Below are 15,765 nucleotides of genomic sequence, written 5' to 3'. Positions count from 1 at the left end.
GTTTTATAATAAGTTTTATAGTTTACCTTTTCTGTTAACAAGCAGCGAGACTGATAATGTTGCATAATGGATGGTTTTGTGTCGAATAACGATTACTTCAGTTAATGTAAATTTTGACAAATGTCGAACTAAGTACAGGTAGAAGCGACACGAAGTTTAGTAAATAAATGAGTTACCACGAAAGGGGAACATGAAGGAGATGTCACGTAAATATAACTGAGGTAAAATAGGTAAAAAATAGAGTAAAAACAGAGAAACCTCACAGATATCCGGATTGAAAGAAACAAGAGTTTTCAGTCTCTTAGACGTTGTGGGGGGAAGATCCCCAATAATGCTGTAATATTAACTGAAAAATAGCTTTGATAATCGCTAAAAACGAAATGCCTCCCCAACATAATTGCTTAATTAATTAAGATAATGCTAGCCTTTCTCATATGTGAAAAAAGCTCCCAAAAATTATCCACATAAAAAGATGTTTAAGAAATAAGAATATTACGATAGAAACGAGGTTGTTAGAAATATAATATACAGGGGTTGGGTTAAATTATATAAAGAGACAAAGGGTGAGAATGTTACATGATAAAAAGGCTGTTCCCTTTTCATGTAAGTAAAAAAATAGGGAATTAGTTAAATGTAAATATGAAATAGGATAGTCAAGGATTCGAACTTGCGAAGCTAGATTTGGAATTGAAAATTCCAATCATACGTTACAATAAATACAGAATGTTATTGGAATAAAGAATTGCAATTGTTTAGCTTACATATCTGTATATGGAAAAGGAATGTAATAATGAAATTTGTTTCTGTGAAGGAATTTAATCGTCAATTGAAATTGTAAACCTATTTTGTAAAAATGTTATTTGAAAAATAGGTTAGTGAACTCGAGGTAATGTCAAGTTGTGCAACGTGACGCATGTCATCCAACGTGTTTTATGAGCACATGTTTAATCATGCGATGACGTGACTAGTTTTCAATATAGGTAGAGTTTTTAGATGAAGTCTGGGAAGTCTGGGACAAGAGTCGGAGAGAAGCAGAGAGGTTCAGACTGATTCTCCGTTTGAATCAAGACACCCTCTAGAAGTGATAGGGTTTTAGAAATAACCATGTAAAGAAACTTTGAATTCCTCAAGCGAAATCATGGACTGGTCATGAAATAAAGGACGTTATGATCTTTGTGTTTATCATTACAATGAGAAAGGTAATGTGTTTATATTATATGCACAACTGTCAAAACGTAAATGTCAAACGCACTATCTCTCGGTCTATCTATCAAGATATTCATAAATCTCCTCTCATTGAATTGGTTCTCTTGTAGTAACATCTACACTGTCTATTATATATATATACAGAACTTTTTCTCTCTTTATATGTACTCTGTTTCTATATCTCACCAATGTCTCCATCTCTTACAACATGAACATCTTAAGACATATGAACACTCAACACATGAACAATCCTAAGACTCTAATCTCTCACTGACTCTCACAAATATGAACAATAACAAATAACATCAGTCCTCTTCTAATAAGAATTACATAACATATCCGAATATTTGGTACTTCTAAAAATAACACCCCCTATGCAACAAGAGCTATAGACACAAAATTTATAAGGGATGAATCTAAAAGATGAACGTTCGTGGCTTGAAGTATTTTGTCTTTTAGTCCTCACATTCTCTGAACGATGTTTCTGACAAAGAGGGAAGAATTACTGTTTTCTTGATCAGAATATATTCAATCTAACACTTACCTTTGGCAAGTTTTTGACCTTGAAATATGATTTCTTTAGCTCCTTACATCAAATGGCTTCATAGCTTATCTGGAGCGATTTTTATAAAATAATGTAGAAAAATAATCATGTATTTCAAGGAAATGTTCGGTTCGTTTCGATAAGGTTAAAGACTATATTATGCTTTTAGAAACACCACGTGACTTGCATCCCACCCAACGATGCTGATTACATTCTTTTGATTGTCAAAGACATTGCACATAGAGGAATGTAAAAAAACGAATCTCAAATATAATATGATGTTATAAGCTTTTTGCGCTTTTGTTTATTAGGATTCATTAGTTGAGATATCGAGAAAGTCTGAATCGATACTCTAAGGGTCGTGAATTATCCACGAGTTTGAAAATCGTTATCAAAACTTCCCCACTCAATTACACAAATTACACTTGATTGAAAGTTATTAATAAGAGTCAATGTTCATTTGTTTTTTCATTGCAGAAAAAAAGTTCAGTGAGAAATGTTTGGAGTATGTGAATGATTAAGTTTATAGATTTGTTTTTGATGAATGTGAAAACTTAATGCGTTGTGTATGCATGTGCGCTATTGTCAGAGCGTGTATGTTTATCACTAGCTCAATGTTGGTGGTCAATTTCTGAGAGATCCATACCATCTGTTCCTCTGGACAGATAAAGCCTGGGTAGGCATTGATTTTTGTACATTACTTTATACAGTGTCAACATTTTTCTTGTTTTGATGTCTAATCTGTTAATACCCTTTTTTAGCCAGTTAATAATGTCAAAGCTGTATGTTACTACTGCCATGGCAAGTTGGTTAATGGCAGTTATTTTATTTTTATTTCTAGGTTGTGTTTTGCGAATTTTTCTTAAACGATGTACATATTCTCTACCTTTTTTTTTCTCTTATTCTGCCATGTTGTATATTTTCCATTTGGACCTTCTTCCCAGATCTGCTTAGCACATTTTTCCATGTCAAATTTCATTCCAATATGTTTTGAGAAAGTATGTACCATCTGCAAGAGTCAACTTCAGTCAACATCTGAACTGGCATGCAGCTTGAGCTCATCCGGGTGGTTGACTTTTTTGTTGTTCGGATGTGGCTCAGGTTGTAAACACACCGAGTTTTATTAAGTGGTTTACTTTGTGGATCTATTGTTAGAAATTCTTTTGAGTTAATTATTTCTAACACCTTATTTGTTTATAGAAAACAATTTTTTGTAGCAGAACAACCTTCCGTTTTTTTGAACGAAGGCATTCAAAAAACCAACAAGTTATTGCATTCAAAAAACCAACAAGTTATTGCATTCAAAAAACCAACAAGTTATTGCATTCAAAAAACCAACAAGTTATTGCATTCAAAAAACCAACAAGTTATTGCATTCAAAAAACCAACAAGTTATTGCATTCAAAAAACCAACAAGTTATTGCATTCAAAAAACCAACAAGTTATTGCATTCAAAAAACCAACAAGTTATTGCATTCAAAAAACCAACAAGTTATTGCATTCAAAAAACCAACAAGTTATTGCATTCAAAAAACCAACAAGTTATTGCATTCAAAAAACCAACAAGTTATTGCATTCAAAAAACCAATAAGTTATTGCATTCAAAAAACCAACAAGTTATTGCATTCAAAAAACCAACAAGTTATTGCATTCAAAAACAAATACCATTCAATTATAAAATGCAAATACAATAAAAGGTAATACTTATGTCAGTTTGAAGTTTGATAATTTCCGAAACGGTTGTTCTGTAGATTTTCTTTTTTGTTGAAGAGAATTATGGAACAGAGGTGAGGAGAAGTGTTTTCATTCTTTTCAGTAAATTCTTGTTTTAAGCTCCTCTCGTCCTTCCAGTAAATTCTTTTTTAACTCTGCTCATTTATTTTGGTAAATTCTTTTTTGAGAACCTCTTGTCTTTCCAGTGAATTCTTTTTTTTTTCTTTTTTAACTCTGCTCATTTTTTTTGGTAAATTCTTTTTTGAGAACCTCTTGTCTTTCCAGTGAATTCTTTTTTTTTTCTTTTTTAACTCTGCTCATTTTTTTTGGTAAATTCTTTTTTGAGAACCTCTTGTCTTTCCAGTGAATTCTTTTTTTTTTTTCTTTTTTAACTCTGCTCATTTTTTTTGGTAAATTCTTTTTTGAGAACCTCTTGTCTTTCCAGTGAATTCTTTTTTTTTCTTTTTTAACTCTGCTCGTTGAAGGTTCTTTTTTATTTTAGTATCTATATGCCGCTTCTCCTCAAGTAACAGTGGACAATTTACATAAATTCACTTATGCAAATGACATAAAAAGTCGGGTTAAAATATTTCCAACACTCTCACCAAGCAAAATAGCAAAGGGGATAAATTCCTCTTCAGATCTTCACATAAAGGATTCATTTTCTTCCATTACTATGGTTTAATGTCATGGTTGTCTGCCACATCTTTATAAAGGCGTCACTACTTATCAAGGCACGGAGGCCACTCGAGTATAAGAGTTAATGAGTGGACAGCACAATATTGTAGTAATCGTTAGTAGTGGAAATTTAGTAAACAGTTCATCAAAATTTGTTTACGTTAGACTTGAAGAGAACCATATTGTAGTCAGCTGGAAAGCAGGGAAACGTGCAGTTCTAAGATAGAAGATTTGTTCATGGAATCTATGTTTAGGTTTAGGCACAGATAAAGAATGGGGAAAATTATTAACCGTGGTTTCAGATAGACGAATGTTTTTCATAAAAGTTTAGCAAGGAAGACCATAGATTGGAGCTCAGACGATGGTTTTCTTGATTATGGGATAAATCTTATATAAATCCCGATATCACAGTATCCAAGTCTGAGGCACACTATCATAAACCTTTTGATAATAAATGCAAGCCATGCTTAGATTTCTCTGCCTCTTCCTACATTCGTTAATGATGGTCCTATTAATCAATAACAGATCCTGGTGCCTAAGCACTTCCTCCCGCATCCTGCTTCTTTTTCCAGATATGCCCAGAACAGAGGTGTTCAAAGATGATGTCTGCAACCAGGCCAGTAGTAGGTTGGAGTGAGCCAGCAGGTGAGTCTATATTTACGATTTGAATATGAGGGTGGTATCCCTTTTTAGTAGCCATGTTAGTGTGATCTCCTCACCTTCAACAATTTCATGAAGAAGCTGCTACAATGATTATGAAGTGATGTTAGATGTTTAAGTTTTTTTTGCATGTGCGTGTGTGTGTGTGAGAGAGAGGGAGAGAGAGAGAGAGAGAGAGTTGAGAAACACTTTCCTAACATCCAACAGAGGAGCGAGGGAGGCGGAAGTAAAGAAGATGTAAATTGTGTTATGAACTTTGGCTCAAACGTTTTATTGAAGGAAAAATCAGGCTTTTATGCATTCAAGGTGGATCAAAATTTAATCAATTCAAAGAAATGCTTCTGATTGTCTTACAGTGATTTTAAACATTATTATTTTGGACACCAAAGGATAAACTTCACCGCTCACTACAACCTGATGACAAAAAGGTTAAACATGGTGGAATGATAAATTTGTCACCCTAAAGAAAAAACACTACAGCTTTATTTTAAAACTTTTATTCAAAAAATCAATTCAGGTAACTTGATTATGTTGTAGACCTTACATCTATTTAATGTAGCTGCCTTAAGCCTCAATCACCACCTCGATATAGGTCCAGAACTAGGAGCATGCCTTTTCCACCAGCTCTAGCAGGAGCTTGGTAAATACTCAGTGGATAGTGGCGATTAGGCTGGCTTTGGTGTTGTGGGAGGTCATGTTGGTGATGTTCTTGACATATGACCAAACAAGTAGTCTAGTGAGTTCAAGTCGGAGAAGGATGAGGACGACAATGAGAGAAGAGTACAAAGTCGTAGCACTCCTTCTGAAGCCAAGTCTGAGTCTCTTTGGACTTGTGGGCCGACACAGAGTTCTGCTGCCACACCCAGGGTCTGCCGGCGGCCACCTGGTTGCACCAGGGGATCACCACACTCTTCAGTACATCTAGGTACACTTTGGCGTTGACTTTCAAACCGACTTTGAAGATGTGAGGCAGTATAATGTGGCCCTCTTGAAATTACACCAAATACCATAACCGTGGACAGAAATTCATGGCAATCCAGCAATGCATTTTGAGGGTGCTGGCAATGGTCCCGTTGTCATAACTTTGATTGGTAGAGAGCATGAGTTGTACAGCGGCGTATCTCCGATCTTGCTCTTTCAACATTATGTCACTTTCAGACATGATAGAAGGCTCCTATCGCTTTTGGGATTTGTACCCAACTGGTCAACTAGTAGATGGTCTGCACCAAAGATAAAAACTGGTTTCCATCAAACAGAAATGGAATGATGTCGTCTTTTCTAGGGCGACAATTATATCGTTCCACTTTGTATATTTTTTATTCAAACCGAGACAACGGTGGGTTTTCTTGCTAGTTAGACTATAAATTTAAGAAGCGAAAGTTTAATTGCTATGTATTCCAATAAATAATATACTGATAAAAGAAAAACAAAAGTTATCAGAGTGATGGTGAATTTTCAGAGCGAATCAGTTTAATATAAATGTCATGTGACCATTTGAAAGCTGTTTGAACGTTGTTTTACGTCATAATATCAAATTATGTGTTCAGACATACGTCACAATGCATTAATCAAATGAACATTATACCGAACTTAACGAGACACTACAGACATAAATTGGAATTGAAGTTTGAAACCAAAAACGAAAAAGAATCAGGTAAAAAACAATTCAAGATTTGATACTTTTTTAAATTACATGATATAATTATAGCTACCTTTTATAAGTGTACGTTCATGCATCAAAAAACTATGGGAGGTTTTAAAAAGTAAATCAGAGAGTTGAGATGGATAGTACTATAAAGTTTACTTCTTACTTCTCTTTATGTTGTGTTATAATCCAGGGTAAAATGGCAACGATGGAATCGTTAAAATTGAATCCAATCTTTTCTGCAATCTAAATGGATTTGCTGCGCATAAATTTCAGGTTTTACCTGATTCAAATGTCGTTTATGAATGTTTGCTTTACTGCCGTTTAATGATACTCCTATTTATTTGCCTCTCCACGAGGGCAGAGTTAAACACAAGATCGGTTTTTAATGTGGGGAAAATCTAGCTCCCAAAAAATAAAGGGGTACTCTGGATAGGAACAAAAATAAAAAAGTGATTCAGTCTGGAAATATTTCTCCTCCACTGAGCGATGACAGAAAAAGTGAAGTGTAATACCAGAACAGTTACTACACTTTGTTCCTAGCCAAAACGTAATGCTTGTTTAATGATATTGTCCAAATGTGCGTCTCTGCATTGCAACACATGCAGAATCTCTACTATTATATAAATATCACATTGTATCTGAGTCTCTTTCCTTATAAGTTCCGAAACGGTTGAGCCTCTCTTTTTCACACAAAGGTCATTTATATGTCTGGCAGTGTTCTTAGATGTGGTTTGTACAGAAATTCATCCGATAATATCGAAAATCGAAAAAATCCGATCTTAAAGTAGTCTTTTTTTCTTTTATAGATAAAATATAATTTTTTCAGGAGAATATTTTATGTTATACCGGTGTAATGTTTGCCGGTGTAACGTAAAATATTCCTCTTTAAAAATTCTTCTTTTTTATTCTATAAGAGAAGAAAGACTATTTTTTTAAGATCGTCAAGCCCAAATATCAGTTGACATGATATTGTAAGCAAACACAGAGGGAATTTGATGAAGGACATTTCTTCTTCTTTTTTTTTTCTTTTTTTTTTCTTTTTTTTCTTTTTTTTCTTTTTTTTTCTTTTTTTTTTCTTTTTCTTTTTCCTTTTTTCTTTTTTTTTTTTCTTCTTTTTTTTTTTGCAAATTAGTCCACCGGGCAAATTATTCCTCATAATATATAATATTCAATAGATGATTGATTCTATAATATATACGTAATCTGTATAAATTAAAATATCATGTTTAAGCGTTATTGTACGACCGGGCAATGCCAGGCGTCTAGCTAGTTATTGATGATTCTGACACACTTCTCGGTTTAAGAATAACCTCGAGATTATGTTTTTTTTTTAATTTTGGGAGATGACAATTGATTTTTGTTATTAATTATTTGAATTATATGAATTATTTGAATTATTTCAAACTATTGTTTTCATGCTAACTGTTATTCACACAACGTTTCAACCGATGTAACCTTCGATCGTCTTCAGTTGTATCTTGCTGAAATCGGAAATCTGCATGGAATTTCGATAGAAACTCTTTCTTTAATCTACATGCTCTCGTTCTCGTTCTGGGTAACATGCTTTCGTTCCGTCGGTGGTAGTCTTACGTGATTTGCAATTGTATTCTTAGTATCGCCTGCACTGAGGATTGGTCCTTCATCCTCCATAAGAGTGTCGCTTAGAACTGAATTTTAAGTGCTTATGCACTTATGTTACCATACTATATTTTTTTGGTACTCATGCAGAGAGTGATCCAGACGTAACTCAGCACCAGCCCGGCTTTCTCTGGAACATGACGTCAACAGTCGGAGTAAGCCGAGCGTCCCGAAGAAATTAAGCTGTCTGACGTAACATAAACCTGAGCCAATGACAATGTAGCGCGATGGTTTTCAACGCGATGAGCGTTCACATGAGTTGAAAATTAAAAGCAGCAGGCGACAATTTGGAAGAGAAAGAAAAGAAAACAAATTAGTAAAAAAAAGAAAGCACACCATTTCGTACTTTCACGTCAGAAGAAAAAAAAACATGAATTTTACAGCTTAAGTGAGCAGTTGAAAACACCAGCTGGAGTCCTCGACTTTAGTCAAGGAAAAAAATTACTGGCATGGACGAAAACTTGTGCATCATGTGGACACAGGTGCAATGTTATATAAGAGGAAAGGTAAGCAATGGCTATACCTGGAGGTGTCAGGTTACCAAATTCCAAACCTTTACTTCCATCCAGACTGGTATTTTTTTTGCCAATCCTAGGCTGCCAATTGCCATCGTAATTAAAATGAAAAACTTGTGGGCGTTCAAGCAAGCAACACAGACAGACCTCCAGTGCGAATGCGGAATATGATCTACGGACACCATTAATAAAACAACGGTCTGAGGAAACAACAACAACAACATCTGTTTTAATATGAAAAAAAAACTATCCCACCCAGTTTTGTTTCAACTTTTCTAGTTTTCAGGTTTTTCCTTGAAAAAAAAAAAACAATTTCTCAATTTTGCTTGAAAAAAATGAACAAAAAACTTTAAAAACAAAAATTTCTTGAAAGTATTTATTTGACTTACTTTTGAACCTTTTTTTGAACAAAAAATCCTTTAACATTATTTATTTAAAAATATATATATAGCAAAAATATACATATTTTTATAACATTTTTCTTTACAGTTAATAAAACTTAAAGTTTGTTATGGAGAAGCAAACAAAAATGGACAATGGAATCCCCGGGCTTGTGATGACCTGGATCCATGACACAAATCGTTTATGGGTCAGGCCGGGGAAGATGTTGAGCAGGATGCAAATGAACTCGTGTCCGGGCCGACAAAAATGGACAATGGAAGTCCGGAATTTTAGTGACCAGGATCTATGACGTAAATCAGTCGTGGGTCAGACCAAAGCAAACGCTTCAGCTGGTCAAAATCCGGATCGTTGAAGTCAACTTGTTTATAGGTTATCATATCGAAATACTTCCATAAAAGCGAAATGATAAAAAAAGTTAACTTTTGCATTTTAAACTTTAATTCAAATAAAATCAGTCATAGGTTCTCTACAGTGCAATGTAGAATGCAATATAATGTGGATTAAGTCACTGCGGGAAGGCATGTGAATCTCCCCCAGGTGTAGAGGGGGAAACGACTAGAGTAGGCAATCAATCGATTTTATTGACAATTTCGATTTCGATGACAATAAAATTATTGGAAGTGTGGAACATTCGCTGATTCTAATTCTATTCCGGGCAACATCAGCTCTCCCTGCTAGTACACACACACACACACACACACACACACACACATATTGTAAAATATTGGACAGGATTATCTCCCTTGCTTGGTGAACAATGTGGAGGAAAATTGTTGTGAAGAAATGGAAATAAATATAGAAAGGCTAGACTTGCACACAGTTGCTAACCTGCGGACACCACCAGTATTGGTGGAACAGCTAATTAATCAAGAGAAAGTGGTCATGGAAGTGGACACTGGAGCTGCATGCACAGTAATAAGCCTAGAAAAATTCAATAAAATTGGCCAAGTTCGTGATCTAAAGGAAAGCCATGTCAAGTTGAGAACGTACACTGGTGAATTAGTGAAACCACATGGGACCACAGACGTGGAAGTAATCCAGGAAGGGTTAAAGCATCGACTACCTTTGCTGATGGTGAAAGGTAATGTACCAACACTTCTTGGCCGCAACTGGTTGAATAAGGTAAAGCTGGATTGGAGAAGCATGTTTCCTTTATACCAGGAAGATTCCCCTTCGAGGTTGGAAAGGCTTCTAAAAGAATTTGATTCGCTGTTCAGTGAAGAAATGGGGTGTTTAAAGGATTTTAAGGTCAAAATACCCATTGATAAAACGGTGAGTCCCAAATTTTGTCGGGCAAGATCAGTACCTTATGCCATAAAAGCGGATGTGGAAAAGGAGCTAGATCGCCTGGAAAACCAGGGAATTTACAAAAGAGTGGAATACTCTAGGTGGGCTGCCCCCATTGTACCGGTTGCCAAAAATAATAATGAAGGCATCCGGATCTGTGGAGATTACAAACAAACAGTAAACCGGGCATCACCATGTGACTATTACCCTCTTCCTCGGACAGAAGATATATTTGCTACTTTGAAAGGGGGTCAAAAATTTAGCAAGCTCGACTTGAGCCATGCCTATCAGCAGCTGGAATTGGATGCAGAAACCCAGGAACTGCTAACAGTAAACACTCACCAAGGATTATACCAGCCCACCAGACTACAATTTGGGGTACACAGTGCTACAGGGATTTTTCAAAGGGAGATGGACAAAAGATTGAAGAGTATTCCTTTTTGCAAGGTGCGTGTGGATGACATCCTGGTTTCAAGTAGTGATGACAGTAGTCATCTGAAGAATTTATACAGTGTATTTGCTGCTCTAGATAAGGCCGGATTAAAATTAAAGAGAAGTAAGTGCAAGTTTCTCCTTCCTGAAGTGACATATCTGGGTTTCAGAATTAGTAAGGAAGGCATAGCGCCTCTTCCAGACAAAGTAGCCGCCATGACAGAGGCACCTCGACCGCAAAACATCACAGAATTAAGAGCCTACCTAGGGGCACTTAACTATTATCATAGTCATTTGCCAAACTTATCAACTATACTTGAACCGCTTCACAACTTAATGAGGAAGGGTGCTCCCTGGGTATGGGGTGCTGAACAAACCAGGGCTTTTGAAGAAACAAAGAAAATGCTGTGTTCTGCACCTCTTTTAACTCATTTTGATCCATCTAGACCGATTCTGGTGCAAGTAGATGCTTCTCCCTATGGACTGGGAGCTGTAATGGCCCACAAAATGGAAGATGGAAGGGAGAAACCAGTATGCTACGTATCACGAACACTGTCTGAGGCAGAACGGAATTATGCGCACATTGAGAAGGAGGGGCTGGCCCTAGTCTTTGCGGTAAAAAAGTTGCACCAATATCTGTATGGGAATAATTTTACGTTGTTCACTGACCACAAACCGTTATTGGGGTTGTTTGCTGAAAACAAGCCGATCCCTTCTCTTGCTGCTGCCAGAGTTCAACGCTGGGCCATATTTCTGGCTGCCTATAATTACAGGTTGGAGTATCGTGCCGGGTCCCTTAATGGAAATGCAGATTGCCTCAGTCGTCTTCCAATCAGTGTGCAGGAGCAAGATGTCGCACCTAATTCTAACAGGATACACATGATGAACTTGGTTGATGCTCCAGTGACTGTGGCGGCAGTAGGATTGGAGACAAGAAGAGACCCTACTTTGAGTCGGGTGTACGAATACATCCTGAATGGCTGGAGTAGGTGTATTCCAGACACGGCAATGAAGCCCTACTTCAACAAACGGACAGAGTTGACATGTGAAGATGGTACCGTATTATGGGGGAGTAGAGTAGTGATTCCGGCTATACTCAGAACAAAAGTGTTGCAGCAATTACATCAGACGCACATAGGGATCGTGCGAATGAAGGCCCTTGCTCGCAGCTATGTGTGGTGGCCAAATCTTGATGCAGATATTGAGAGAGCCGGTAAAGCTTGTGGAACCTGCATACATTATCAAAGCAATCCCGGCAAGGCTCCCATTCATTGCTGGGAATATCCAAGTTCACCATGGGAGAGAGTCCACTTAGATTATGCGGGTCCATTTTTGGGGCACATGTTTTTGATAGTAGTGGATGCTCATTCAAAGTGGACTGAAGTTTGCATTACAAAATCATCTGCTATGACCACAATTGAAAAATTGAGAGGGATCTTCGCAACTCATGGACTACCGGTATTAATTGTGAGTGACAACGGTCCCTGTTTTACAAGTGAAGAATTCAAAGCATTCATGAATGCTAATGGAATTCGGCACATTTTCACAGCTCCTTACCATCCTTCCTCGAATGGACTAGCAGAACGCAGTGTACGCACCTTCAAGGAAGCGCTTAAAAGGATGAATACAGACGGCAAGGCAACACTTGAAACCAAGGTGAACCGATTTTTATTCACTTATAGGATAACTCCAAACTCATCAACTGGGGTTTCTCCTGCCGAGCTGATGTTCAAACGGCAGTTACGAACAGCGTTTCATTTGGCAAAGCCAGACACGTACAAGGCTATGGATGTAAAAAATAAAATGGAAAGGGGGAGCAAGGTAATGGTGCCGCTCCGTGAATTTAAAGTAGCCGATCCTGTGCTTGTGCGTAACTATGGATCTACTCAGCGATGGATTGAAGGTACCATTACCAGACAGTTGGGAGCAGTGAATTTTGAAGTGGAAACCGGTAGAGGGCTAGTAAGGAGGCATGTGGACCAGCTTGTGAAACTCTCATCACCAGTAGCAGTGGAACTTACGCCTGAGATACAAGCAGATAATGCTGCAAAGAATCTTGAGAGTTTCGGCACACCTGAAGTTTCCAGCACACCCGACAGTCCTGAGGAAAGTTTAATACCTGAGAGCAGGCATATGGAAAAGGTTGCAGAGACTCCAGCAGTGGTAGAAAAATCGGCATCACCACCCTCTCGCAAGCCAGGGCGTATTCGGAGACCACCAAAAAAATTTGAAGACTATGTTCGTGATTCAGAGTAAGATTGAAGGGATGTAAAATATTGGACAGGAGTATCTCCCTTGCACTTCAATGAACCACGGATTATCTCCCTTGCACTTCAATGAACTACCACTAGAGGGCGCGACAGTCTGGAAATCTTTTTCTTTTGTAAATAAAAGGACCGGGAGACGATCTTTCCCTACGAGACGTACCGTCTGCCGATCTATCTATAATGTTATTTTGTCTTGTGCATTTTTATTCATTATGCATTGTTAATGTTGATATACTTCACATATATATATATATATATATATATATATATATATATATATATATATATATATATATATATATATATGTATATATATATATATATATATATATATATATATATATATATATATATATATATATATATATATATATATATATATTTCCCCAAAACCTCTGGCTTTGATGGATAGGAGACAAAAACTTGATGCTATGGTTTCAGATGATCTGAAATAACAGCATGGGGAGACATGATTCCAAATATTTCTCATATATAATATCTCCCCTCTTTTGAAAATGGGTACGATTATGGATATCTCCAGTATCAAATAAGCCTTATACGTTGTGAAATTTACTTTATGTATGAAAACCAAAGAGAGAAGATATAACATATGAGAACTATTTGGAATCAAGTCTCCCTTTGCTGTTATTTCAGATCATTTGAAACCATAGAGGTTTTGGGGAAATATTTTTTAATTCATATGCAAAACTAGGAAAACAAATGACTATGATTGAAGTATTGGTATCTATCAACCCACGAAAAATCCTTTAAAAGTACCACTATTAAAGTTTGCTGAAAACCAAAATGATGGTGAAAATCCCAGGAAACGAGTAGTTTCCAAGATATAAGAAAATTATAAAGTGGGAGATCACTTTTCTATAATAATTTAACGTAAAATGGACATCCACTTTTGAGCAAAGGTGGTAATAAAGTGGGTGCTCATTTTACATTAAATTAATATAGAAAAGTAATTCTCTACTTCTTGACACAGTAAGGGCAAATGTCACATATCCCACTAAGTTCAGGTCATTAGCTTTCCAACGAGCCTTTATTTGTTAAATTCTGATCAGTAGTTGCTGAAATTTCCAACTTATAAAATTTCCCCCAAAAATGGTATATCTATATATGGATATATTTATACTCGTCGCTAAAATCAATATTGAAAGGCTCATATATTTAGTTCTATGAGCCGAAACTACATGAAAATTTGCAGGCTTTTAGAAGATTATAATACTATTCTATGGCTAAAATTTTATGACAATTTGTAAAAATGAACCTATATTTGGTATTAGCGTCTCCTACCTAGGAGATGAAAGAATTAGTTTTCCCATGTTTTTAGGACGTAAACAAATAAATATACACTTGTGCCCGATATTATTCATACCCCCCCTTGAAAATTGAGTTTATTAGGTGTAACTTTGTAAGAATTTATTGTTTACGTCCATATTGATACATATTCTTAATAAACCTCTTCTGATCATTTTCGTCATTTTAAAATCTCGGGATACTTGTAATAAAAGAAATATACAGCTATTTATAAAATCTGCAATGTTCAAAAATAATCATACCCCCTTATTTTTTCAGTATTAATCGAGTTTCTGACTGTTTGTTTCCTGTTTGATTCTTATTTTGAATGCTTTTATACAACCTTTGATTAATTTCATTTCGTTTTTTGCATTTTTCAGAAATTAAAATGATATCAACTGAAAACCAATAAAAGAATAAAAATTATTAGAATGGGGAAGAAAAAAGAGCTTAGTAATGATCTTAGGACTAAAATTGTGAATTCACATAAGGATGGTTTAGGTTACAAGTCAATTTCCAAGAAATTTGAGGTTCCTACAGCAACAGTACAGAGCATCATCAAAAAATTTCAGAGCCACCACACAACAAACAACTTGATTGGTAGAGGAAGGAAAAGGAAACTGTCTGCTAGAGCCACCAGGAATATTGTAAGAAGTGTTAATGCAAATCCAACCACCACTACTAAGGACATTTTAGAAAATCTGGAGTCTTCTGGCATAAAAATATCAAGGCAAACATTGCAAAGGACTCTGCATGAAAATGGTCTGAAAGGAAGAAGACCAAGAAGGACTCCATTGCACACCGGAAAACACCTTGCAGCACGTCTAAAGTTTGCTAGGACCCATGTGAATTCTCCAGAGTCCGTTTTCTCAAGTATTTTGTGGACTGACGAAACAAAAATTGAATTGTTTGGTCATATGGATGCTTCTTACGTTTGGAGGAAGAAAGGAGAAGCTTACAACCCAAAGAACACCATACCCACGGTGAAACATGGTGGTGGTAGCCTAATGTTTTGGGGCTTCTTTTTGGCTAGTGGTCCAGGTAGTTTGGTCAAGATAGATGGAACCATGAAGAAGGAGCAATATCTGGAGATACTCCAGAAAAACATTAGACAGGATGCGGAGAAGCTCCATTTAGGACCAAACTGGATCCTTCAACAGGATAATAATCCAAAACATACTGCCAAAATAGTCAAGAAATGGTTTGAGGATAATCAAATTAATGTTTTGGAATGGCCTAGCCAGAGTCCCGACCTAAACCCTATCGAAAACCTCTGGCACATATTGAAAACTGAGGTTAAAAAGCGGAAACCTAGAAATTTGAGGGATTTGGAGAACTACTGCATTGAAGAATGGTCAAAAATCAGTGTTGATGCTTGTAAAAACCTTGTTGATAAATATCCAAAACGGTTACAGGCAGTTATTAAGAATAAAGGGCATGCTATTGACTATTAGTAAGAGAGGTATGAAT

At 36.3% G+C, this 15,765-nt stretch overlaps 1 protein-coding gene across 2 annotated transcripts in view; it reads left to right on the top strand.

The window, feature by feature from the left end:
- Positions 1–6,301: 6,301 nt before the first annotated feature.
- LOC145292204 (uncharacterized) overlaps positions 6,302–15,765 on the top strand; it is a 31,382-nt gene continuing 21,918 nt past the window's right edge. Inside the window, exon 1 of one of the 2 annotated variants that reach the window (XM_080138518.1) lies at positions 6,302–6,455. In XM_080138518.1, coding sequence (XP_079994644.1) covers positions 6,374–6,455 — 82 coding nt within the window. In that variant the 5' untranslated portion in view covers positions 6,302–6,373. The remainder of the gene's footprint in view (positions 6,456–15,765) is intronic. The other variant, XM_080138517.1, reaches the window with a different exon arrangement.

Source organism: Euprymna scolopes, chromosome 13 (genome assembly GCF_053919585.1).
Source record: "Euprymna scolopes isolate OS-2025 chromosome 13, ASM5391958v1, whole genome shotgun sequence".
NCBI classification, from domain to species: Eukaryota; Metazoa; Mollusca; class Cephalopoda; order Sepiida; family Sepiolidae; genus Euprymna; species Euprymna scolopes.
The sequence above is the reverse complement of the archived record's forward strand: the minus strand, read 5'-3'. Positions and strand labels throughout refer to the sequence as shown.